The sequence below is a fragment of the Brassica rapa genome, chromosome A06 (assembly GCF_000309985.2).
Source record: "Brassica rapa cultivar Chiifu-401-42 chromosome A06, CAAS_Brap_v3.01, whole genome shotgun sequence".
Taxonomy (NCBI): domain Eukaryota; kingdom Viridiplantae; phylum Streptophyta; class Magnoliopsida; order Brassicales; family Brassicaceae; genus Brassica; species Brassica rapa.
The window spans coordinates 7,241,114-7,258,364 of NC_024800.2; the positions used below are offsets into that span (position 1 = coordinate 7,241,114).

General features: G+C 37.8%; 2 protein-coding genes and 2 pseudogenes across 8 annotated transcripts; 2 read left to right on the top strand and 2 right to left on the bottom strand.

Moving 5' to 3' along the window:
* Positions 1-1,206: 1,206 nt before the first annotated feature.
* Positions 1,207-4,955, bottom strand: LOC103872572. 7 transcript variants are annotated; one of them, XM_033272241.1, is made up of 14 exons: positions 4,645-4,955; positions 4,461-4,553; positions 4,104-4,155; positions 3,434-3,708; positions 3,262-3,336; positions 3,111-3,169; positions 2,887-3,025; positions 2,663-2,759; positions 2,499-2,565; positions 2,303-2,401; positions 2,100-2,189; positions 1,772-1,926; positions 1,594-1,695; positions 1,207-1,507 (listed from the first exon to the last, which is right to left on the bottom strand). In XM_033272241.1, exons 4-14 carry the CDS (start codon positions 3,678-3,680, stop codon positions 1,420-1,422), a joined length of 1,218 nt encoding a protein of 405 aa, XP_033128132.1. In that variant the 5' UTR covers positions 3,681-3,708; positions 4,104-4,155; positions 4,461-4,553; positions 4,645-4,955; the 3' UTR covers positions 1,207-1,419. The 7 variants fall into 7 exon arrangements, with proteins under 7 accessions (XP_033128132.1, XP_033128131.1, XP_009149253.1 ...); XM_033272240.1 differs by lacking the exon at positions 4,461-4,553; XM_009151005.3 differs by lacking the exon at positions 4,461-4,553 and having other exon boundaries at positions 3,262-3,333; positions 4,587-4,955.
* Positions 4,956-6,102: 1,147 nt separating this feature from the next.
* LOC103872573 (receptor-like protein 30) lies at positions 6,103-10,419 on the top strand. The gene has a single exon (XM_009151007.3). It carries the CDS (start codon positions 7,813-7,815, stop codon positions 10,183-10,185), a length of 2,373 nt encoding a protein of 790 aa, XP_009149255.1. The 5' UTR covers positions 6,103-7,812; the 3' UTR covers positions 10,186-10,419.
* A 242-nt stretch (positions 10,420-10,661) lies between these two features.
* On the bottom strand, positions 10,662-12,203 carry LOC103872648 (annotated as a pseudogene).
* LOC103872575 lies at positions 11,641-16,513 on the top strand (annotated as a pseudogene).
* Positions 16,514-17,251: the final 738 nt, after the last annotated feature.

Here is a 17,251-nt window from a genome sequence, read left to right on the forward strand (position 1 = left end):
TTAGTTTATGTACGATTGGAGTTGGCATTGGGGCAAGCATTACCACCTTCCATGAAGGCATGACCATATCAACATTTGAAAAATATGTTAAGATGATCTTTAGATTGCAAATACATTTTTACAATTTCTATTCTCTATGCCTCATGTAAAATAGTAATGCATTTTACTGGCTACCAGTACGTTGTGTTTGATCTGCTTCCAACTTCATAAATGATATGGTTATGTTACCATATGGAATAGTTCTACGATATAAAAAATAGTATTCTCTATTATGTGTAGTACTACTTGTGAAATAGAAATTAAACTTTCTTTGCAGTGTTATGAAAGGAACATAAGATGGTAACTTATATTTTTGCAATATCTGACTTATTTTGGCAATATATGATTTCATTTTGGATAAAGTATTACATACTTTGCGTCTATCATGCATATTTCAACTGTCCAATGTAGATGCTCTTTCAATTGGAACTATATTTGTCTTTATATTATTCTATCTACAATATATAGTATGGAACTACAGTTTTTGGATTCTCCGTTTGTTTAACGTTGTCTTTTACACTTACTTATCATCAACTCCTCTCTCTGCATTTTTTCCTTCTTTTGATTTTGAATATGGTTTATGCACGCGCTTTCAAAAGTGTTTCATTGTTATTAGAGAACAGAAAACCACCACGTTGTTTTCTCCATGTAAAAGAACTGGTAACCTGTTATATATAAGGCTATAACCGGCAGAAATCAAAGCAAAAAGTTAGTGACTGCATTATGTCAAAATCATGTTTATTTCTTTGAGTTCTCGCTGAAATGTGGCTAGTAAGCCAATTAGCCCTTCTAATTTCTATATACTGAATTTTTTTTTTTTTTTTGAAACTGATATACTGAAAACTTTAGTCTTTGAAAAAAGTTGGTTAAGAATTATAACAGAATTCTAACAGCCTCTCGACTTGTTCGACTTTTTCTTCCTTCAGTGAAAAGAATCTGTCCGACCATGTTGTTGTCTGAAAGAAATCTGCATATCTATCCAGATTCTGCTTTCATTCCAGAACTTTCTTTCTTTTGCTCAGTCTGGTGCTTTACTCCAAGTCAAACCATTCACACCTTTTCATATCTCCGGCAACCCCCTTAACCACCAAGAACCTATATACTAGAACATAACGTAACCCCACCATCTGCCTAAAACTTTAGGCTTTGTTAGACACACTTGAAGCGTTATTAGGAATACTGGAAATAACAAGAATGATAATTTATTGCAGAAATATATGGTTTACATTACATTAACATACAAAGATCTCTCTCACTGTAAACTGATCCAAATCCATTTTTGCAGGCAGCCATTGGAAACCACTCATTCTTTTGCTCTATAAGGTCTTCACATCTGTATCTTCGATTGCTATTGTTTGAAACGTTTTAAGCATCTTCAGATTACGTAGATTCAACTAGAGGAAGTTGATACTCATCTGGCTTTAATGCCAAAGCGAAATCAGGAAGTGTTGGTGCCGTCTCCATTATTCTGTTCATCAGAGAGTATCAACTCATCAAAAGAAGAACTCAGTTTTATATGTCATTGCCGAAGAAACAAAGTCAGATAAAACTTACTTTTCATATGAGTATAGATCACGGTTGATCCTGACTTTACTCGAAGTATCTTTCGGGATTTTCTCTGTTAGATACTTCATTGTGCCGAAAAGCGGTGGTGTCCTGCAGAAAAACAAATAATGGATCTTCAAACGACTGCTAATGCTGTCACCAAATGAGCTCAGGAGAAAGAATATACCTTGAAGTAGGTGAAGAGGCGTTGAATGCTTCTGATGCTTTCTTACTTTCTTTGAAACATTCATCTGCAGCTTGTAATGCAGCAACTGCCATGCCATGTGATTTCTCTGTGTTTCCTTCATCAAGAATCAAACCGTGATAGTAGTAAGCCGCAGCCTGATCCAAAATATCCCAGAAGATCAAACATGACATTAGACAAATGCACCTTAACAAAGTAAGACTATATTATGTGTCTTATATAGACAGATGGACAGAACAATGCAGCTGGCTCAGTATATTAACTGAAAAGGACCAGACAGGTTTACAGAATGCAAGGAGTAAGACAATACCTTGGCTTCAACATACTTCCACTTAACGAAGAGTCTATGCTTCTCTCCCCAACCATTTGCCAATGGAAGATTCATTAAATTATCTTGTGCCTGTTTTAATGGCCACCGACAAGAAAATTGAAGCGTTAATGAAAGTTTAAGATGTTTCCAAGACGTGGAAGCCAACTTAAGACGGTCAAATCGGATAAGAGAAAGGAATTTACCTGCTGCCAATATTTAACCATTTCACATGCAAGTCTTCGTTTGACTGCAAGAGTGGCCTTAGAACTATCAATTGCCATGCCTAGTTGGATATCCACACCCTGAAGATCAGCAACTTGAAAGATGTTAGATCACGGTAAAAGGAAAGAAACCAAATCTAAGACACTTAACCATATCAGTTTCAAAGAGAGGTTTTACCTGGCCTAGTGCTTGCAAGCAAAGAGCCCGTAGAACTCCCTCCGCAAGGTCAACCGGTAAACTTCTCCTGCAGAAATACAAATACAAAGATTGTGCCATTAAGTTCAATTCAGAACTACCAACAATTAGAGTAAATTGACATTAGAAATTTTCCTTCTAGAAACCTTTGCTCAGCAGAAAACTGAGGGAGAACATTCTTAACAGCACATTCAAGATATCCAGCTGCCTTTAAGAAGATATCGATCGAAGCTCGTCTGTTTTCTGTAGTCAACGAAACAACAACGAGACTGTTCAGTGTCAGGGACCTTACCAGCACATTTAGTTAACATTTTTTTTTAAAACATCAAATTGTATGAGAACTCTCCTCAGGCAAGCAAAGAAGCCTAACCTTCTGATACTTTCGGATGGTTGTGGCCATCACTAAACCCTCTAGGCAGAAGCAGCAAATTGGCTTGTGACATTTGTAGCATTGCCATTAGATGCAAAACAGACAAAACTTCATACCAAATGTTTGACATTGCTGTTTCCTGATTTCAAGTATATATGTAAAGAGTCATCAGTACAATAAGATGAACACTATGATGAAAACTGCTCTGGTAATTATTTACTAACCTCTTCTTCATCCTCCTGGTTTACCCAAATAAAATGTACTTTAAACTGTAGATGGCTACCTGAAGAAACATCACAAACACTGTATGGTCAGAATAAATCTCTAAAACCAAACAGATCTTTCAACCTATAAAAACACATAATAGGATATTACCGTCTTTAGTTAGTTCCAACAGAACAGGAAGATAGTCTACCAAAGCTTGATGAAGATCTGAGAGCGTGGAACCTCCTGCCAAGAAACAATTTCCTCCTTAGAGACGTAAACAGTAGAAAGCAGAACAAAGATACAAAACTAACAAAAGATCTCCTCAGACATAAATATATACCATGTTGTGTCTTTCTTCTAGTTCTTGTTATTGTAGGACCTTCTTGATTAGCCATCACTACTATACGCGTTCTTAAAGCTGTCAAGCGTTCCACTAGAGTCTTTGGCAACTGATCACCAACTGCTTGTGAAAACTCAACAGGTCTCGGTATCCTTAGACCGGGTACATATACTGAAACCTCACCGATGCTTGTTGGCTTTCTTCTGTTCCCACCAGTGTCTTTCGGCGTTGATGCAAAGCATCCCATTTTTTTCTAACAAAGCTTTATAGAAAATCTACAAAACAGGAAAAAAAAAAACAAATCTAACACTATAAGTCCCAATTTTTGATAAAAGAACAATCAGTGACGAAGAAATGATCAAAGCTAGAAGAAGAGAGAAGAATGATTCAAAGGAGAAAACTTGGTAATATTAATGGCCAACCAAAAAAAAACAGCTCAACTCCTTCCTCCTCCACTAGATTCATAAGGATAAAGTTAACACACAGCTCACGAGCTATCTGCCATTACTTGCTCATTCAACGTGACAACGTGACTAGAACTCTACACGATTTTTTTTTTATAACAATAATCTACTTTACGACCGAGGAAAGTCCAACCAGAAACAAACAAGCAAACGAAGTTGTAAGAATATTTACCAAAAAAACAAGTAAAAGAGGCTAGTTTTCTCACCTTAACCTTAATCAGATGATTGGCTAATAAGCTATCCAATGCAACTGGGTTTCTGCAATAAAGGAGAAGCATGTGAGGCACGGATAAAGCATGAAACTTTAAAGAGCTCCTCTCCACTAAGAGGGATGTTGAAAGCAAAAAATCAAAATCTTGGAATCAGATAAGAAACGAAAAGACCCATTAGAAAAAAACGAGGACTTGTAAAGGCTGCTGAGCAACTTGACTTGAAAAGAGAAGACTTTGAGTAAAGGGTCACCAAGACTTATTGCTATAAAGAAATGAATCATAGAAAGTGATGTTTCATCGGAGCCCCAAAGATTATAAAACTTCCAATTTTGTGAAAAGAGGAAAACCCACCAGCTCTAGAAAGCTTTAAACCCTAAATTCACCGATTGAATCGTTCAAAATCGTGTCCGATAGAAAGGAAAAGGAAGTCAACCGACACAGAATCTGAAAAACAAATATTAACAAGCAGATTCTTACCAAATATATATTAAAAACAGCTCCTTTATATAGCTGGATTGAAAGGAAAATATATCACCACAGATGATTAGTAGTCAGAAGTCGAAGAGAGTGGTTCTTTAAAAGAATGGTACCATGGAACGAAGGAAGGAAGAAGATGAATTTCAACGCTAGAAGAAAATAATGCCCTCCCTAGTAAACCTCACTAGTCACTGTATAGCTAGCTAACTACCAAAAAGGACAAAAAAAAAATCTGCAATATAATAACGTTACTTTGATATTTCTTAATGACATGTAAATTTTACAATCATTAGTCTATCATAATAAGTTAACCAGCATAGCATCACAGTATTAGCTTATGTACTGTGAAGAAAACTTATTTATATAGAATCCTATGCAACTACGAACTTATGCCATATCTTAAAGCAAAGTAGCAAACTTATGATTAGTGCTACACCATTTATTTATAAACCAAAATTTAAATGATATTATCTTCCAGGTGTGTAATGCCTTTGTGGATATGACTAATGTTCAATTATTTAAATTTTCGGACGTGTTGGCATCATTAGCTGTCCATCGGCCTCATCATCTCAGAACGTTGTAGATTTGCTCTCAAAGACGCAGCTTTATATTTTGTTTTCTATAAAACATTCTTAGTCTTATTCGTTATTTTCAAATACATTTATGCATATCATGAACGCCATTATAACGTTTGCTATTATATTCGGTACTAGTTAATACAATGAATACGATTGTATACATGAACCAACATTCGTTTTCTTAGCATCCATTCCACATTACTGAACTTTGTGCACAAGCATTCATTTTTTTACTTACAGAAATATCTAAAATGTCAGCTGTTAATATTTGAACCTAATAATATGATACTTATAGTAAACCACAAGTATATAAAACTAAAAGACAATCATCATTAAAACATATCATTTAGATTTTTGTTGTTGTTGTTACAAATAGAATAATAATTAACGAGGGACAAAATCCTCGCCGGCCTGAACGTTATATAAGGTGCATAGCCACTCCACGTCCATTCACACTTGTTCGTTTATGTCTCCGTAATTAATACGCCGGTGGCTTCGCTTCTGTTCTACAAAGGAAACTACAAGTTATGTCACTGTCCACGTGGCTGCCTTATTGGGCATATAGACGTTACTATACATGTTTTTTTTGGGAGGGCTCAAAACAAAAATAGTAACAAGTGAAATTATTATTTTTGTGGGAACCACTGGGCAGGTGTCGAGGCCTCCTGAGGTTGCTAAACATCGCGGCTGTCTTTCACCGCCCAACGGTCCGAATACTTTATAAAGCTTGCCAAGGTGGTTGGTCCTTAATCATTCCGTTATGTTGAAGGTATCTTCTGCTTTTTTTCTTTTCGTTTTCGTCTACGACTCTTGCCTTTTATCGAACAGTCTTTATATTTCTGTGATCTGTATAACAAACAACATTAGGGGACTAAAATAGTATAATATTATTGACTTACTAATACTATTACATGTTTAATCAATTAGCTAATGACAACGCTCTAAGCAAATAGAGGAAAAACATCGCGGGTAAGGCCACTTTTAAGCATGGCCCTTGTTTAAAAAATCAGGCCAGGATTTGTAAGCCCGCGGGCTTCATACCATATTAACATAGTTAATCCATGGTAATGGGCTTCTGTGATTAAGTTTTGCGTAAGTGTGATATGTTCATGGAGATGACGAGTTGTTTCAAAAGATGAGAGCAGAGTTTGGACACTTTTATGATCCAACTCCAAGATTGGTAACTTAAAAGGGTCGTACCTGTTTATTTTTAGGTTCATATGTATAATGATCCTATGATAAAGCTAAGGTATGATATTATTTAAGAAAGAAGAATGTTTACAATCTCAACACGGTGATGAACCGTGATTGAGCCCAAATCCAAGAGCCACCTCTTGAAACCCTTTTACAATCCAATTCCAAGCCAAGTTCGTAATGAAGATGATGACTCCTATTTATAGCTCACAGTCAACTCTAACTGCCATTCCAGATCATCATGCCAAGTCAGCTCCAGGTTATCAATAATCCTATGGTATTTATCAATATTCCCCTCGCTAAAGTCTCTTGTGCTTGCAGGTACATATGAGCCTCACCATTCACCAACTCAAGCAAAAAAACAAGGAAGTAGTGGCGATGTTCCCAAACTTGTACGCAACTCAGTTACGTTGCTCCTCATCATCACTTCAGGAATATGTATGTAACCTCCTGTTTAAGACAGTACGAAAGAACAACCCTAAAACATAAGTACCTATAAATACACGTTTTATTATGAAAGATAATCAAGCAAAACGTTGAATATTGTACAAATATGTTGAAATCAATTATATTTGGATAAGCTTTCTGATTGCATGTGTATATATCATCACATATAAAAAGTTTATAAGTGTGTGTAAACAGTTTCAACTTTTGTTGAATATGTGGTGAATAGTTAATATTTTGAGATATCATGAAAGCCTAAGGAAGTACACAGTTTGTAAGCCAGTAGGTTTTTCTATATGTATGTTAATAATCGGTTTCTAATTGTTAGTTTAACCAGCATACTACTTGATCTCCCAAAGAGGAGACTCGAATAGGTTTCGAAATGACAATGAAGAACATATGTAATTGAGCTTTGTTCTAATCTGAGACCGTAGAAGAAAGCGATATACACTTCGTATCACATACTCTTACGGATAGAAAATGCAGTATCTTTCAGGTAAATTCCAGATTGAGTCAATTCATATCTTCTCAAAACTCCAGACAAAGCTTGTAGGATGGTGACTGGTGAGTTTCACATTGATATTAATGTTCATGTTTTCGGATGACAGGATGAGTATGAGAGAGAGAGAGAGAGAGAGGGAAAGAGAGAGAGAGAGAGGTCAGGTTTTGAAATTGGATTGTGGACACTATGATTACTTGGCGTAAGGGTTGCCTAGAGAAGTGAAGTTCAATCTGCAAAAAGAAAATCACAATTATTTAAGTGGTTTAAAATAATGTCGTGCCGCAAGGGAGAGGAAGGAATGAGTCAATGGTTTAAACTTCTGAGTCAAGTTGGGGAGAGTGTGGGGACAATTCATTGATCATCACATGCAGAAGACTTGACAAATCAACTCAAAATCCGACAAGAGTTGACGCAAGACTTGCAAACCTAAAGCTCTTTAAAGGGGAGCCCCCAACCATGACACAACTCAACACTTATCACACAAACTTAAAGAAAGAAAAAAAGAAGGATGTTGATTCCGATCCAATCTTATTTCATCTTATTTCTTTCCCTTATTTTCAACACTCTTGCTTCTCCTAGGCTCGAAATGAATGCTCTTTTGGAGTTCAAAAATGAGTTCCCGTTAAGTGCACCAGACCCACATGCTTCTTTTGCTTTCTCTTTTAGTTCGTGGAACACGAGCATTGATCACTGTTCCTGGAAAGGTGTCACCTGCAATGCTAATTCCGGTGAGGTGATATCACTCTTTCTTCAGTTCATCTTTCTAAATGGCTCTTTGAAAGCAAACAGTAGTCTTTTAAAACTCCAACATCTTGATAGCCTAACCCTTTCACATTGCAATCTCATAGGAAAGATTCCATCTTCACTAGGAAATCTTTCTCACCTCATAGACCTTGACCTTTATGGTAATAACTTGGTTGGTGAAATTCCATATTCACTAGGAAACTTGTCCCGTCTCACAAATCTTCTTCTTGCTGAGAATCACTTGAGAGGTGAAGTTCCGCCTACAATTGGCAACCTAAACCAGCTAACATTTATGGTCTTGGCCTCAAACAACTTGAGTGGTAACATTCCTAGTTCATTTTCCAGTTTCAGCAAGCTGTCCTATTTAGATCTCTCAAAAAATCAATTCACCGGTGGAGATTTACCTAGTATACTATCAAATTTAACCAGCTTGTCCGAATTAGACATTTCCTATAATCACTTCAAATCCAAGCTTCCATCTAACATGAGTGGACTCCATAACTTGGAGGTATTTGACGCAAAAGAAAACTCTTTTGTCGGGAATGTCCCTATATCCCTGTTTACGATTCCTTCACTAAAAGAGGTTTTTTTGAGTGGAAACCAGTTTGAGGGACCCTTAGAGTTTGGGAATACATCCTCATCGTCTAAGTTAAAATGGCTAAACCTTGCTTCTAACAACTTCAATGGACCAATCCCAGAATCTATATCTGGATTTCTCAAACTCGGTGTGTTAGATCTTAGCAATAACAGTTTCCTTGGGCCAATCCCTGGATCTATGTCCCAATTAGTCTCCCTAAGGGTTCTAGATCTCTCCTACAATAAGTTGGAAGGTCAAGTACCGAGTTTCTTGTGGAGGTTGCCTAAGTTGACGCTTTCTCATAATTCTTTCAGTAGCCTCGAGGAAGTTGTCGTCAATGGAAGCTCCTCTGATCTTAGTTCAAATTCCCACGTTGATCTTGGTTCAAACTCACTCCGAGGATCATTTCCCCGATGGATCTGTAGGTCTACAACATTAGACTTCTTAGATCTGTCAAACAACCATTTCTCTGGTTCCATTCCTTCATGTTTGATGAATTCCACTGCTTCTTTGGGTGATATAATTCTAAGAAACAACAACTTGAGTGGATTCCTTCCAGAAATCTTCACCAATGCCACCAAGTTACGATCCCTAGACGTTAGCCGTAACCAGTTAGCGGGGAAGCTTCCGAAATCTTTGATCAACTGCAAGTCCATGGAATATCTGAATCTGAAAGGAAACAAGTTCAAGGACACGTTTCCATCTTGGTTGGGATCTTTGGTATCATTACGTGTTCTGTTTCTCGGATCAAATGCATTTTATGGTCCATTAATCTCTTCACACTTCGGGTTACCAAGTTTGCGAGTCATTGATATATCGCACAATAGCTTCGATGGAACATTGCCACAAGATTATTTTGTGAACTGGCATGAAATGTCATCAGTGTGGGTAGATGAAACTAAATGGCCTCTGCCTGAGGATCCTATATATCAAGGCAGCCCATTTACCATGGGCGGAGTAAACATTTTTGATGATTCGATGGATATGATGTATAAAGGTGTAGACACAAAGTTTCCACGGATATTTCGTGCGTTCAAAGCCATCGATTTTTCTGGAAATAAATTCACTGGACAGATCCCTAAATCAATTGGCCTGTTGAAGGAATTGATTCTTGTCAACTTTTCAAGAAATGCATTTACAGGCAGTATCCCTTCATCCTTGGCAAATATAACACATCTAGAGGCACTAGATCTCTCTCACAACAAGCTTACAGGTAATATTCCTCGTGATCTTGCCAAACTCTCCTTCATATCATACTTGGACTTCTCCCACAACCTTCTCCAAGGTCCAGTTCCACGAAGCACTCAGTTTCAAAGTCAAAATTGCTCTTCATTCGAGGACAATCTTGGACTCTTTGGTCTCGAGGAAGTCTGTGGACCGATCCATGTTCCGGATCCAACATCCGGGAATTCACAACAATCAGAGGAATTTTCATCCAAAGAGTCAGAAGAAGTGTTGAACTGGATAGCAGCTGCAATAGCCTTCGGACCTGGTATGTTCTGTGGACTGGTGATCGGTTATATCTCCTTCACTTCACACAAACACATATGGGTCATGTAGAAGTTTCGTCGCAACCATCCCTGTGGGATCATCACTGTTCGTTAACTGCATCACTCTCAACTTTGTTTCCTTAAGCGTCTTGTAAGTCTGTACTTCCAATAACTGGTTCGTCAAAATGTTGTGTTTGTAATTTTGGTTCTATTAAACATTGTTGGTGTTTTGTTGTAATGGTAAAATTTGAAGTTTTATTTGACAGACTTATACTTGTCTGCGAAGGTGGAAACTTTTTTGGGACACAGAACATGTTTTAGGTCCATAGACGAGAACCTAATACATATATCCAAACGATTACATCAAACTAAAAGTATGGGATATAGAACTTTGCTTTTAACATCAAATAAAATCATATAATATAAAAATCTTCTTGTACATAAATAAGAAGAACTCTTCCACTTGACATCTCGAGTTTGGATAAGCTCTGAGATTCTTGGAGATGTAGGCGACACCAGTATTACTTGCCGTTGGTTTTGCCTAGAGATGTGAAGTTTAATCTGCAAAGAGCAAGCAAACATTGCCAAATCAAATAAAGTAAAGAAATACAAATCACTTACTTGAATACAGGTTTTCGCTGTTGTACCGAAGCTCTATGCGTCACCTCGGGGCTGTCTCATTGGAAGAACCATTAAGATTATAGAAAATAATCAAACAAGAACAAGAACTAGAGACCAGGTTTAAGTATCAAAAATTGATCATAAAAGAAAGAACCTCGAGTTCTTCCAGTTCTCCACTAGAGAATGGTTAACCATTTGAAGTAGTGGCAACAAACGGAGGTATAGTTGCAGTAGCTGTCGAGAGATTGCGTCTTTATTTGAAATACGATCAATCACTTTCTAAAATCAAAACTGTCTCCAATCTCCTCTGTTTCTTGACTAGGAGCTTGAGGAGTGGCTATCTTCTCTATTGGCTGGCTGACTCTCTGGTGGATCCTCACTGATAACAGCAACATTCTCTGGTGAATCCTTGCTGATGGGATCAGATTTGATAGGACCTTGAACAAAAGGATCCAACAGATGGATTCGCGCTCCAGCCTTGACCATCTTCTAAAGGTACTGAAAAAGCAACGTGTTTTGAGTTCCTTAACTGATCAGTGAGTGTCTCATCATCTGCCCGTTTTCTCTTCTTCCCATCTGCGGGACTGTGAGAACCACCTTTACTTTCAGAACTCGCTTCATTAGTAGCAGTAGCTGCACTTGCGGTAGAAGATATTTTGTGCTCTGAACGGCGTTTGCTGTCCCAAGTTCCTTTAGAGGTATGTGAAGGTCTAATTCCACCAGGAAACACAAAGCTAGGTATGTATACTTGTTGCTTGCCTTCTGCTGCTGGAACTCCTTGTTTATTTATATGGATGAGGTTGGCAGTGAAGCATATTAGTGATGAGCCTAACTCACACAAAAAAACTAGCTCATGAGTGGAAGATTGCCCATACACATATATATTGCCCAATGACACTATAATCCCACGATGTGGGATATATTAATAAAGCATGTCATAAGTGCGTCTCTCAATCTAAGAATACAATGAATAAAAAAGAGTTTCATCTTCAGTGTGAGCTGTCTGAGACGTGGCTCAAATTTTCTTAAATCATTGATATTTGCAGCAGAGATGTCTATCTGAAGATAATTTTTATGTGCTTCAAAGAATGCAAATGGCTCAAAAAGGGTATCCCAGTCAGCTTTGTTTGCTTCCATAGCCTGCAAGACATCAAACGACTGTCATTTGTCAATCAATCTTCTTAGGAGCCAAAACTATCAGGACTATCAAAATCTTACCTCACATATATCATTGCCTCTCTGAAACTCTCCTGTCATAGTCCGCAAGGTACTTGCAGAGACATTATAACGGGAGTTCATACATGGATAAGCAGGAGTAATGATGGGCACCATGTGCAACCGGTCATTTGGATTTCTTCTAGGATCCCAATCTTGAAGACCGAGGGATCCTTCATCCACAGAACAAAGAAGGACTAGATTTGGCCAACGCCATTGCATGAACACCCTAAAGAACTGAGAATTTAACATATTTGGGAGTCGTTAGGTTAAAGTTGACATATCAACTGTCAGAAAAATCCAGATACCTAGCAATTGTCAAGAGAAAGACTTGACATAAGTACGTAGCATGATACTCACGTTAATGAAATTGAGTAAAAGAGTTGCGGAGAAGAATTCTTCATACACTAGAGTATACTCCACGTCGGTTGGCCCAAAACCGCACGCATCTTAATGTTGTCCTGAAGTTCTGCTCATAAATAAAACAGGGATTTAGACTAAGCAAATCATATGGATGAACTATAAAAGTTTTAATACTACGCTATGTATCATCAGTAAGCATAAAACCTCAATGTTAGGAACCAGGCGCAAGATATGGTCAGTAACATATACACAATGCCTCCGTATCACATACTCTTACGGGTAGAAAATGCAGTATCTGTCAGGTAAAGTCCAGATTGATCAGTCAATCCATATCTTCTCAAAACTCCAGAAATAAAAGCTTGTAGGATCGTGAGTTTCAGATTGATATTAATGTCCACGTTTTCTGATGATAGCATGAGTATGGTGGACAGGTTGTGAAACTGGACTGTGGACTTAGGTTCCGTATCCAATGTCTCAAATAGAAAACCCACAATTATTTAAGGGACATATAATAAATGGCGTCCTGCAGACTTCTGAGCCAAGTGGGGGAGAGTGTGGGGACAAATTCATTGATCACAGAAGGCTTGACAAATCAAGAGAGTTGACGCAAGACTTGAGAAGCCAAAGCTCTTTAAATGAGCCCTATAAGCCTTACACAACTCATTACTTACCACCCAAACTTCAGAAAAAAAAAGAAGGATGATGATTTCGAGCCAGTTTTTTTTCTTCATCTTCTTTCTTTCCCATATATTCAATACTCTTGCTTCTCCTACGCTCCAAAGGGATGCTCTTTTGGAGTTCAAAAATGAGTTCCCGTTCAGTGCACCAGACCCAGATGAAGCTCCTTTTTATACCTCTAATTTAAGTTCGTGGAACACGAGCAGTGATCACTGTTCCTGGAAAGGTGTCACATGCAGTGCTAATTCCGGTGAGGTGATATCACTCTTCCTTGTGGGCATCTTTCTCAATGGCTCTTTGAAATCAAACACTAGTCTCTTAAAACTCCATCATCTTCACCATCTAGCTCTTACCTTTTGCAGTCTCAGAGGAGAGATTCCTTCTTCACTAGGAAACCTTTCTCATCTCATTCAGCTTGACCTTTCTAGTAATCAGGACTTGGCAGGTGAAATTCCATCCTCGTTAGGAAACCTTTCTCATCTCATGTATCTTGACCTTCATGCAAATGATTTGGTAGGTGAAATTCCATCTTCACTAGGAAACCTTTCTCACCTCATAAAGCTTGACCTTCGTAGTAATAGCTTGATAGGTGAAATCCCATCATCACTAGGAAATCTTTCTCACCTCATAGAGCTTGACCTTAATAGTAATAGCTTGATAGGCGAAATTCCATCTTCACTAGGAAACCTAAACCAGCTAACATTTATGAGCTTTTCCTCAAACAACTTGACTGGTCACATTCCTAGTTCATTTGCCAATTTCAATAAGCTGTCCAATTTAGATCTCTCAAGAAATCAATTCTCCGGTGGAGATTTCCCTCTTATACTATCAAATTTAACCAGCTTATCCGAACTAGACATTTCCGATAATCACTTCAAATCCAAGCTTCCATCTAACATGAGTAGACTCCAATACTTGAAGCGATTTGACGCAGGAGGAAACTCTTTTGTTGGGAATGTCCCTATATCCCTGTTTACGAATCCTTGGTTAGTAGAGGTTTATTTAAATGAAAACCAATTCGAGGGACCCTTAGAGTTTGGGAATGCCTCCTCATCTTCTGAGTTACGATACCTAGAACTCTCTTCTAACAACTTCAACGGACCAATCCCTGGATTTATATCTGAATTTCTCCATACTATGGATCTTAGCCATAACAATTTCACTGGGTCAATACCTGGATCTATGTCCAAATTAGTTTCCCTCAGTGAGCTAGATCTCTCCTACAATAAGTTGGAAGGTCAAGTACCGAGTTTCTAGTGGAGGTTGCCTAAGTTGACGCTTTCTCATAATTCATTCAGTAGCCTCGAGGAACCACTGCAAGTCGTCGTCAATGGAAGCCACTCTGATCTTAGTTCAAATTCATTCCAAGGACTATATGAAGTCGATCTTGGTTCAAATTCACTCCAAGGATCATTTCCCCGATGGATCTGTAAGTCTAAATCATTAAACTTCTTAGATCTGTCAAACAACCATCTCACTGGTTCCATTCCTTCATGTTTGATGAATTGCACTGCTATTGTTTGGGAAATAATTCTGAGAAACAACAACTTGAGCGGACTCCTTCCAGATATTTTTACCAATGCCACCATGTTACGATCACTAGACGTTAGCCGTAACCGGTTAGTGGGGAAGCTTCCAGAATCTTTGATCAAGTGCGAGTCTTTGGAATATCTGAATCTTAAAGGAAACAAGTTCAAGGACACGTTTCCATCTTGGTTGAGCCCGTTGAGATCATTAAGTGTTCTCTTTCTCGGATCAAATGCATTTTATGGTCCAATCTCTTCACATTTTGGGTTTCCAAGTCTTCAACTCATTGACATATCGCACAATAACTTCAATGGAACATTACCACAAGATTATTTTGTGAACTGGCTTCAAATGTCATCGGGGTGGAGAAATAAAAGCGAATGGTCTATGATTAATATGTACGAAAACAGTTCATATCTGGCATACATGGGGGGATTAAATAATGAGGATTCGATGGAGATGATGTATAAAGGTGTAGACACAGAGTTTCCACGGATCTTTCTTGCGTTTAAAGCCATCGATTTTTCTGGAAACAAATTCACGGGACAGATCCCTGAATCAATTGGCCTGTTGACGGAATTGATTCATGTCAACTTTTCAAGAAATGAATTTACAGGCAGTATCCCATCATCCTTGGGAAATTTAACAAATCTAGAGGCACTAGATCTTTCTTACAATAAGCTTTCAGGTAATATTCCTCCTGATCTTGCCTGCCTCTCCTTTGTGTCATACTTGGACTTCTCCCACAACTTTCTCCAAGGTCCAGTTCCACGAAGCACTCAGTTTCAAAGCCAAAATTGTTCTTCATTCGAGGACAATCTTGGACTCTTTGGTCTCGAGGAAATCTGTGAAGATTTACAGCAGTCCGAGGAATTTTCATCTGAAGAGTCAGAAGAAGTGTTGAACTGGATAGCAGCTGCAATAGCCTTTGGACCTGGTGTGTTTGGTGGATTGGTGATCGGTTATATGATCTTGCACCGAGACGGATACGGGGACAGATACGGGTACGGAAGCGGGGACGGGAAACGGCAAAACTAAATAATTTTGGGTACGGGTACGGCAAAAATATATATGTTAAAAATATATATATGCTATCCATAATGAACAAAATAAGAAAAAATTACACCAAAATCTTAACATAAAAAATAATTCAGTATATTATTTTAAATAATAATAATAAAAACAATGGTTAAACATTTTTTTTATCAAAATTTGGTTCATGTAATAAAAGTTCATAAACTTAGAAACAAGATTGAAAGTTAAAAATACAGTTAAAATGTTACTTCCTTTTATTTTTTTGGAAAAAAGTAAATGAATTAGCTTAAAATACAATAATATTGAAGAAAATTCATTTCAAATATTCCATAAATGAACTGCAACGTCCCGGAAGTGTCCCCGTGCCGTTCCTATGGTGTTTCCGTCCCCGAAACGTTTCCGGTACGGGTACGTGAACCAAACTGCCGTCCCCGTGCTTCATCACTTATATCTTCTTCACTTCACACAAACACATATGGGTCATGGAGAAGTTTCGTCGAAACCATCCCTGTGGGATCATCACTGTTCGTTAAGTGCATCATTCTCAACTTTGTTTCTTTAAGCGTCTTGTAAGTCTGTACTTCCAATAACTGGTTCAGCAAAATGTTGTGTTTGTAATTTTCGGTTTGAGTTTTCGTTCTATTGAAGTGTTGGTGTTATTGTTGTTATGGTAACATCATATAATGTTATTTTATTTCTGTGAAGTTGGAATACTTTTTTCAGGACATAGACGAGAACACACTACATAATTCTTGTCCGAACGAGTTTTACGTCGAACTAAAAGCTTTTAACATCAAAGAAAAGCATACAATATAAAAATCTTCTTTTACAGAAAGTAAGAAGAACCCTTCAACTTGACGTCTTGAATTTGTGTTAGCTCAGAGACTCTTGGCCATATAGGCAAAAGCACCATTATTACTTGCCGATGGTTTTGCCTAGAGAGACGTGAAGTTTAACCTCGAGTTCTTCCAGTGCTCCATTACAGAATGGTGAACCATTTGAAGTAGTAGCAAAGATTATATTTGAATTTATACGGATTCCAATTTAAAATCAACTGGCAATTAGTAGATTGACCCTAACCTTTTATATATTAGTTAATGTCCCATTAAATTTCTGATGTGGGATTATTTATCTCTCTAATAGATATCCAAAATCAAAACTGTCTTCAAGCTCTTCTGATTCTTGACTAGGAGCTTGAACAGTGGCTATCCTCTGCGTTTGGGAACGAACAGGGCCTAACTTTATTATCGGCTTTCGCTGTTGTACTGAAGCTCTATGCGTCACCTCGCATTGGAATAACCATTAAGATTAAAGAAAATAATCAGACAAGAGCAAGATCAAAACTATCTTAGAAAATAAAAAAGAACCTCCAGTTCTTGAATCCTCCATTTAGAGGAATAATTGCTGCAGCTTCAAGATTGCTGTCTTTACTAGAATTCGCTCAATAACTTGATTTTCAAAATCAACACTGTCTTCAAGCTCCTCTGTTTTTTGATTGGGAGCTTGAGGAGTGCATATCTTCTCAATTGGCTGACTTGACTCTCTGGTGTATCTTTACCAATGGAATCAGATTTACCATTTGTACAATAATCTTTCGTAGGACTTGAACAAATGGATCCAACAGATAGATTCGGGCTCCAGACTTGACCATTTTCTAAAGGCACTGAAGCAGCAACGTGTTTGGAGTTCCTTAACTG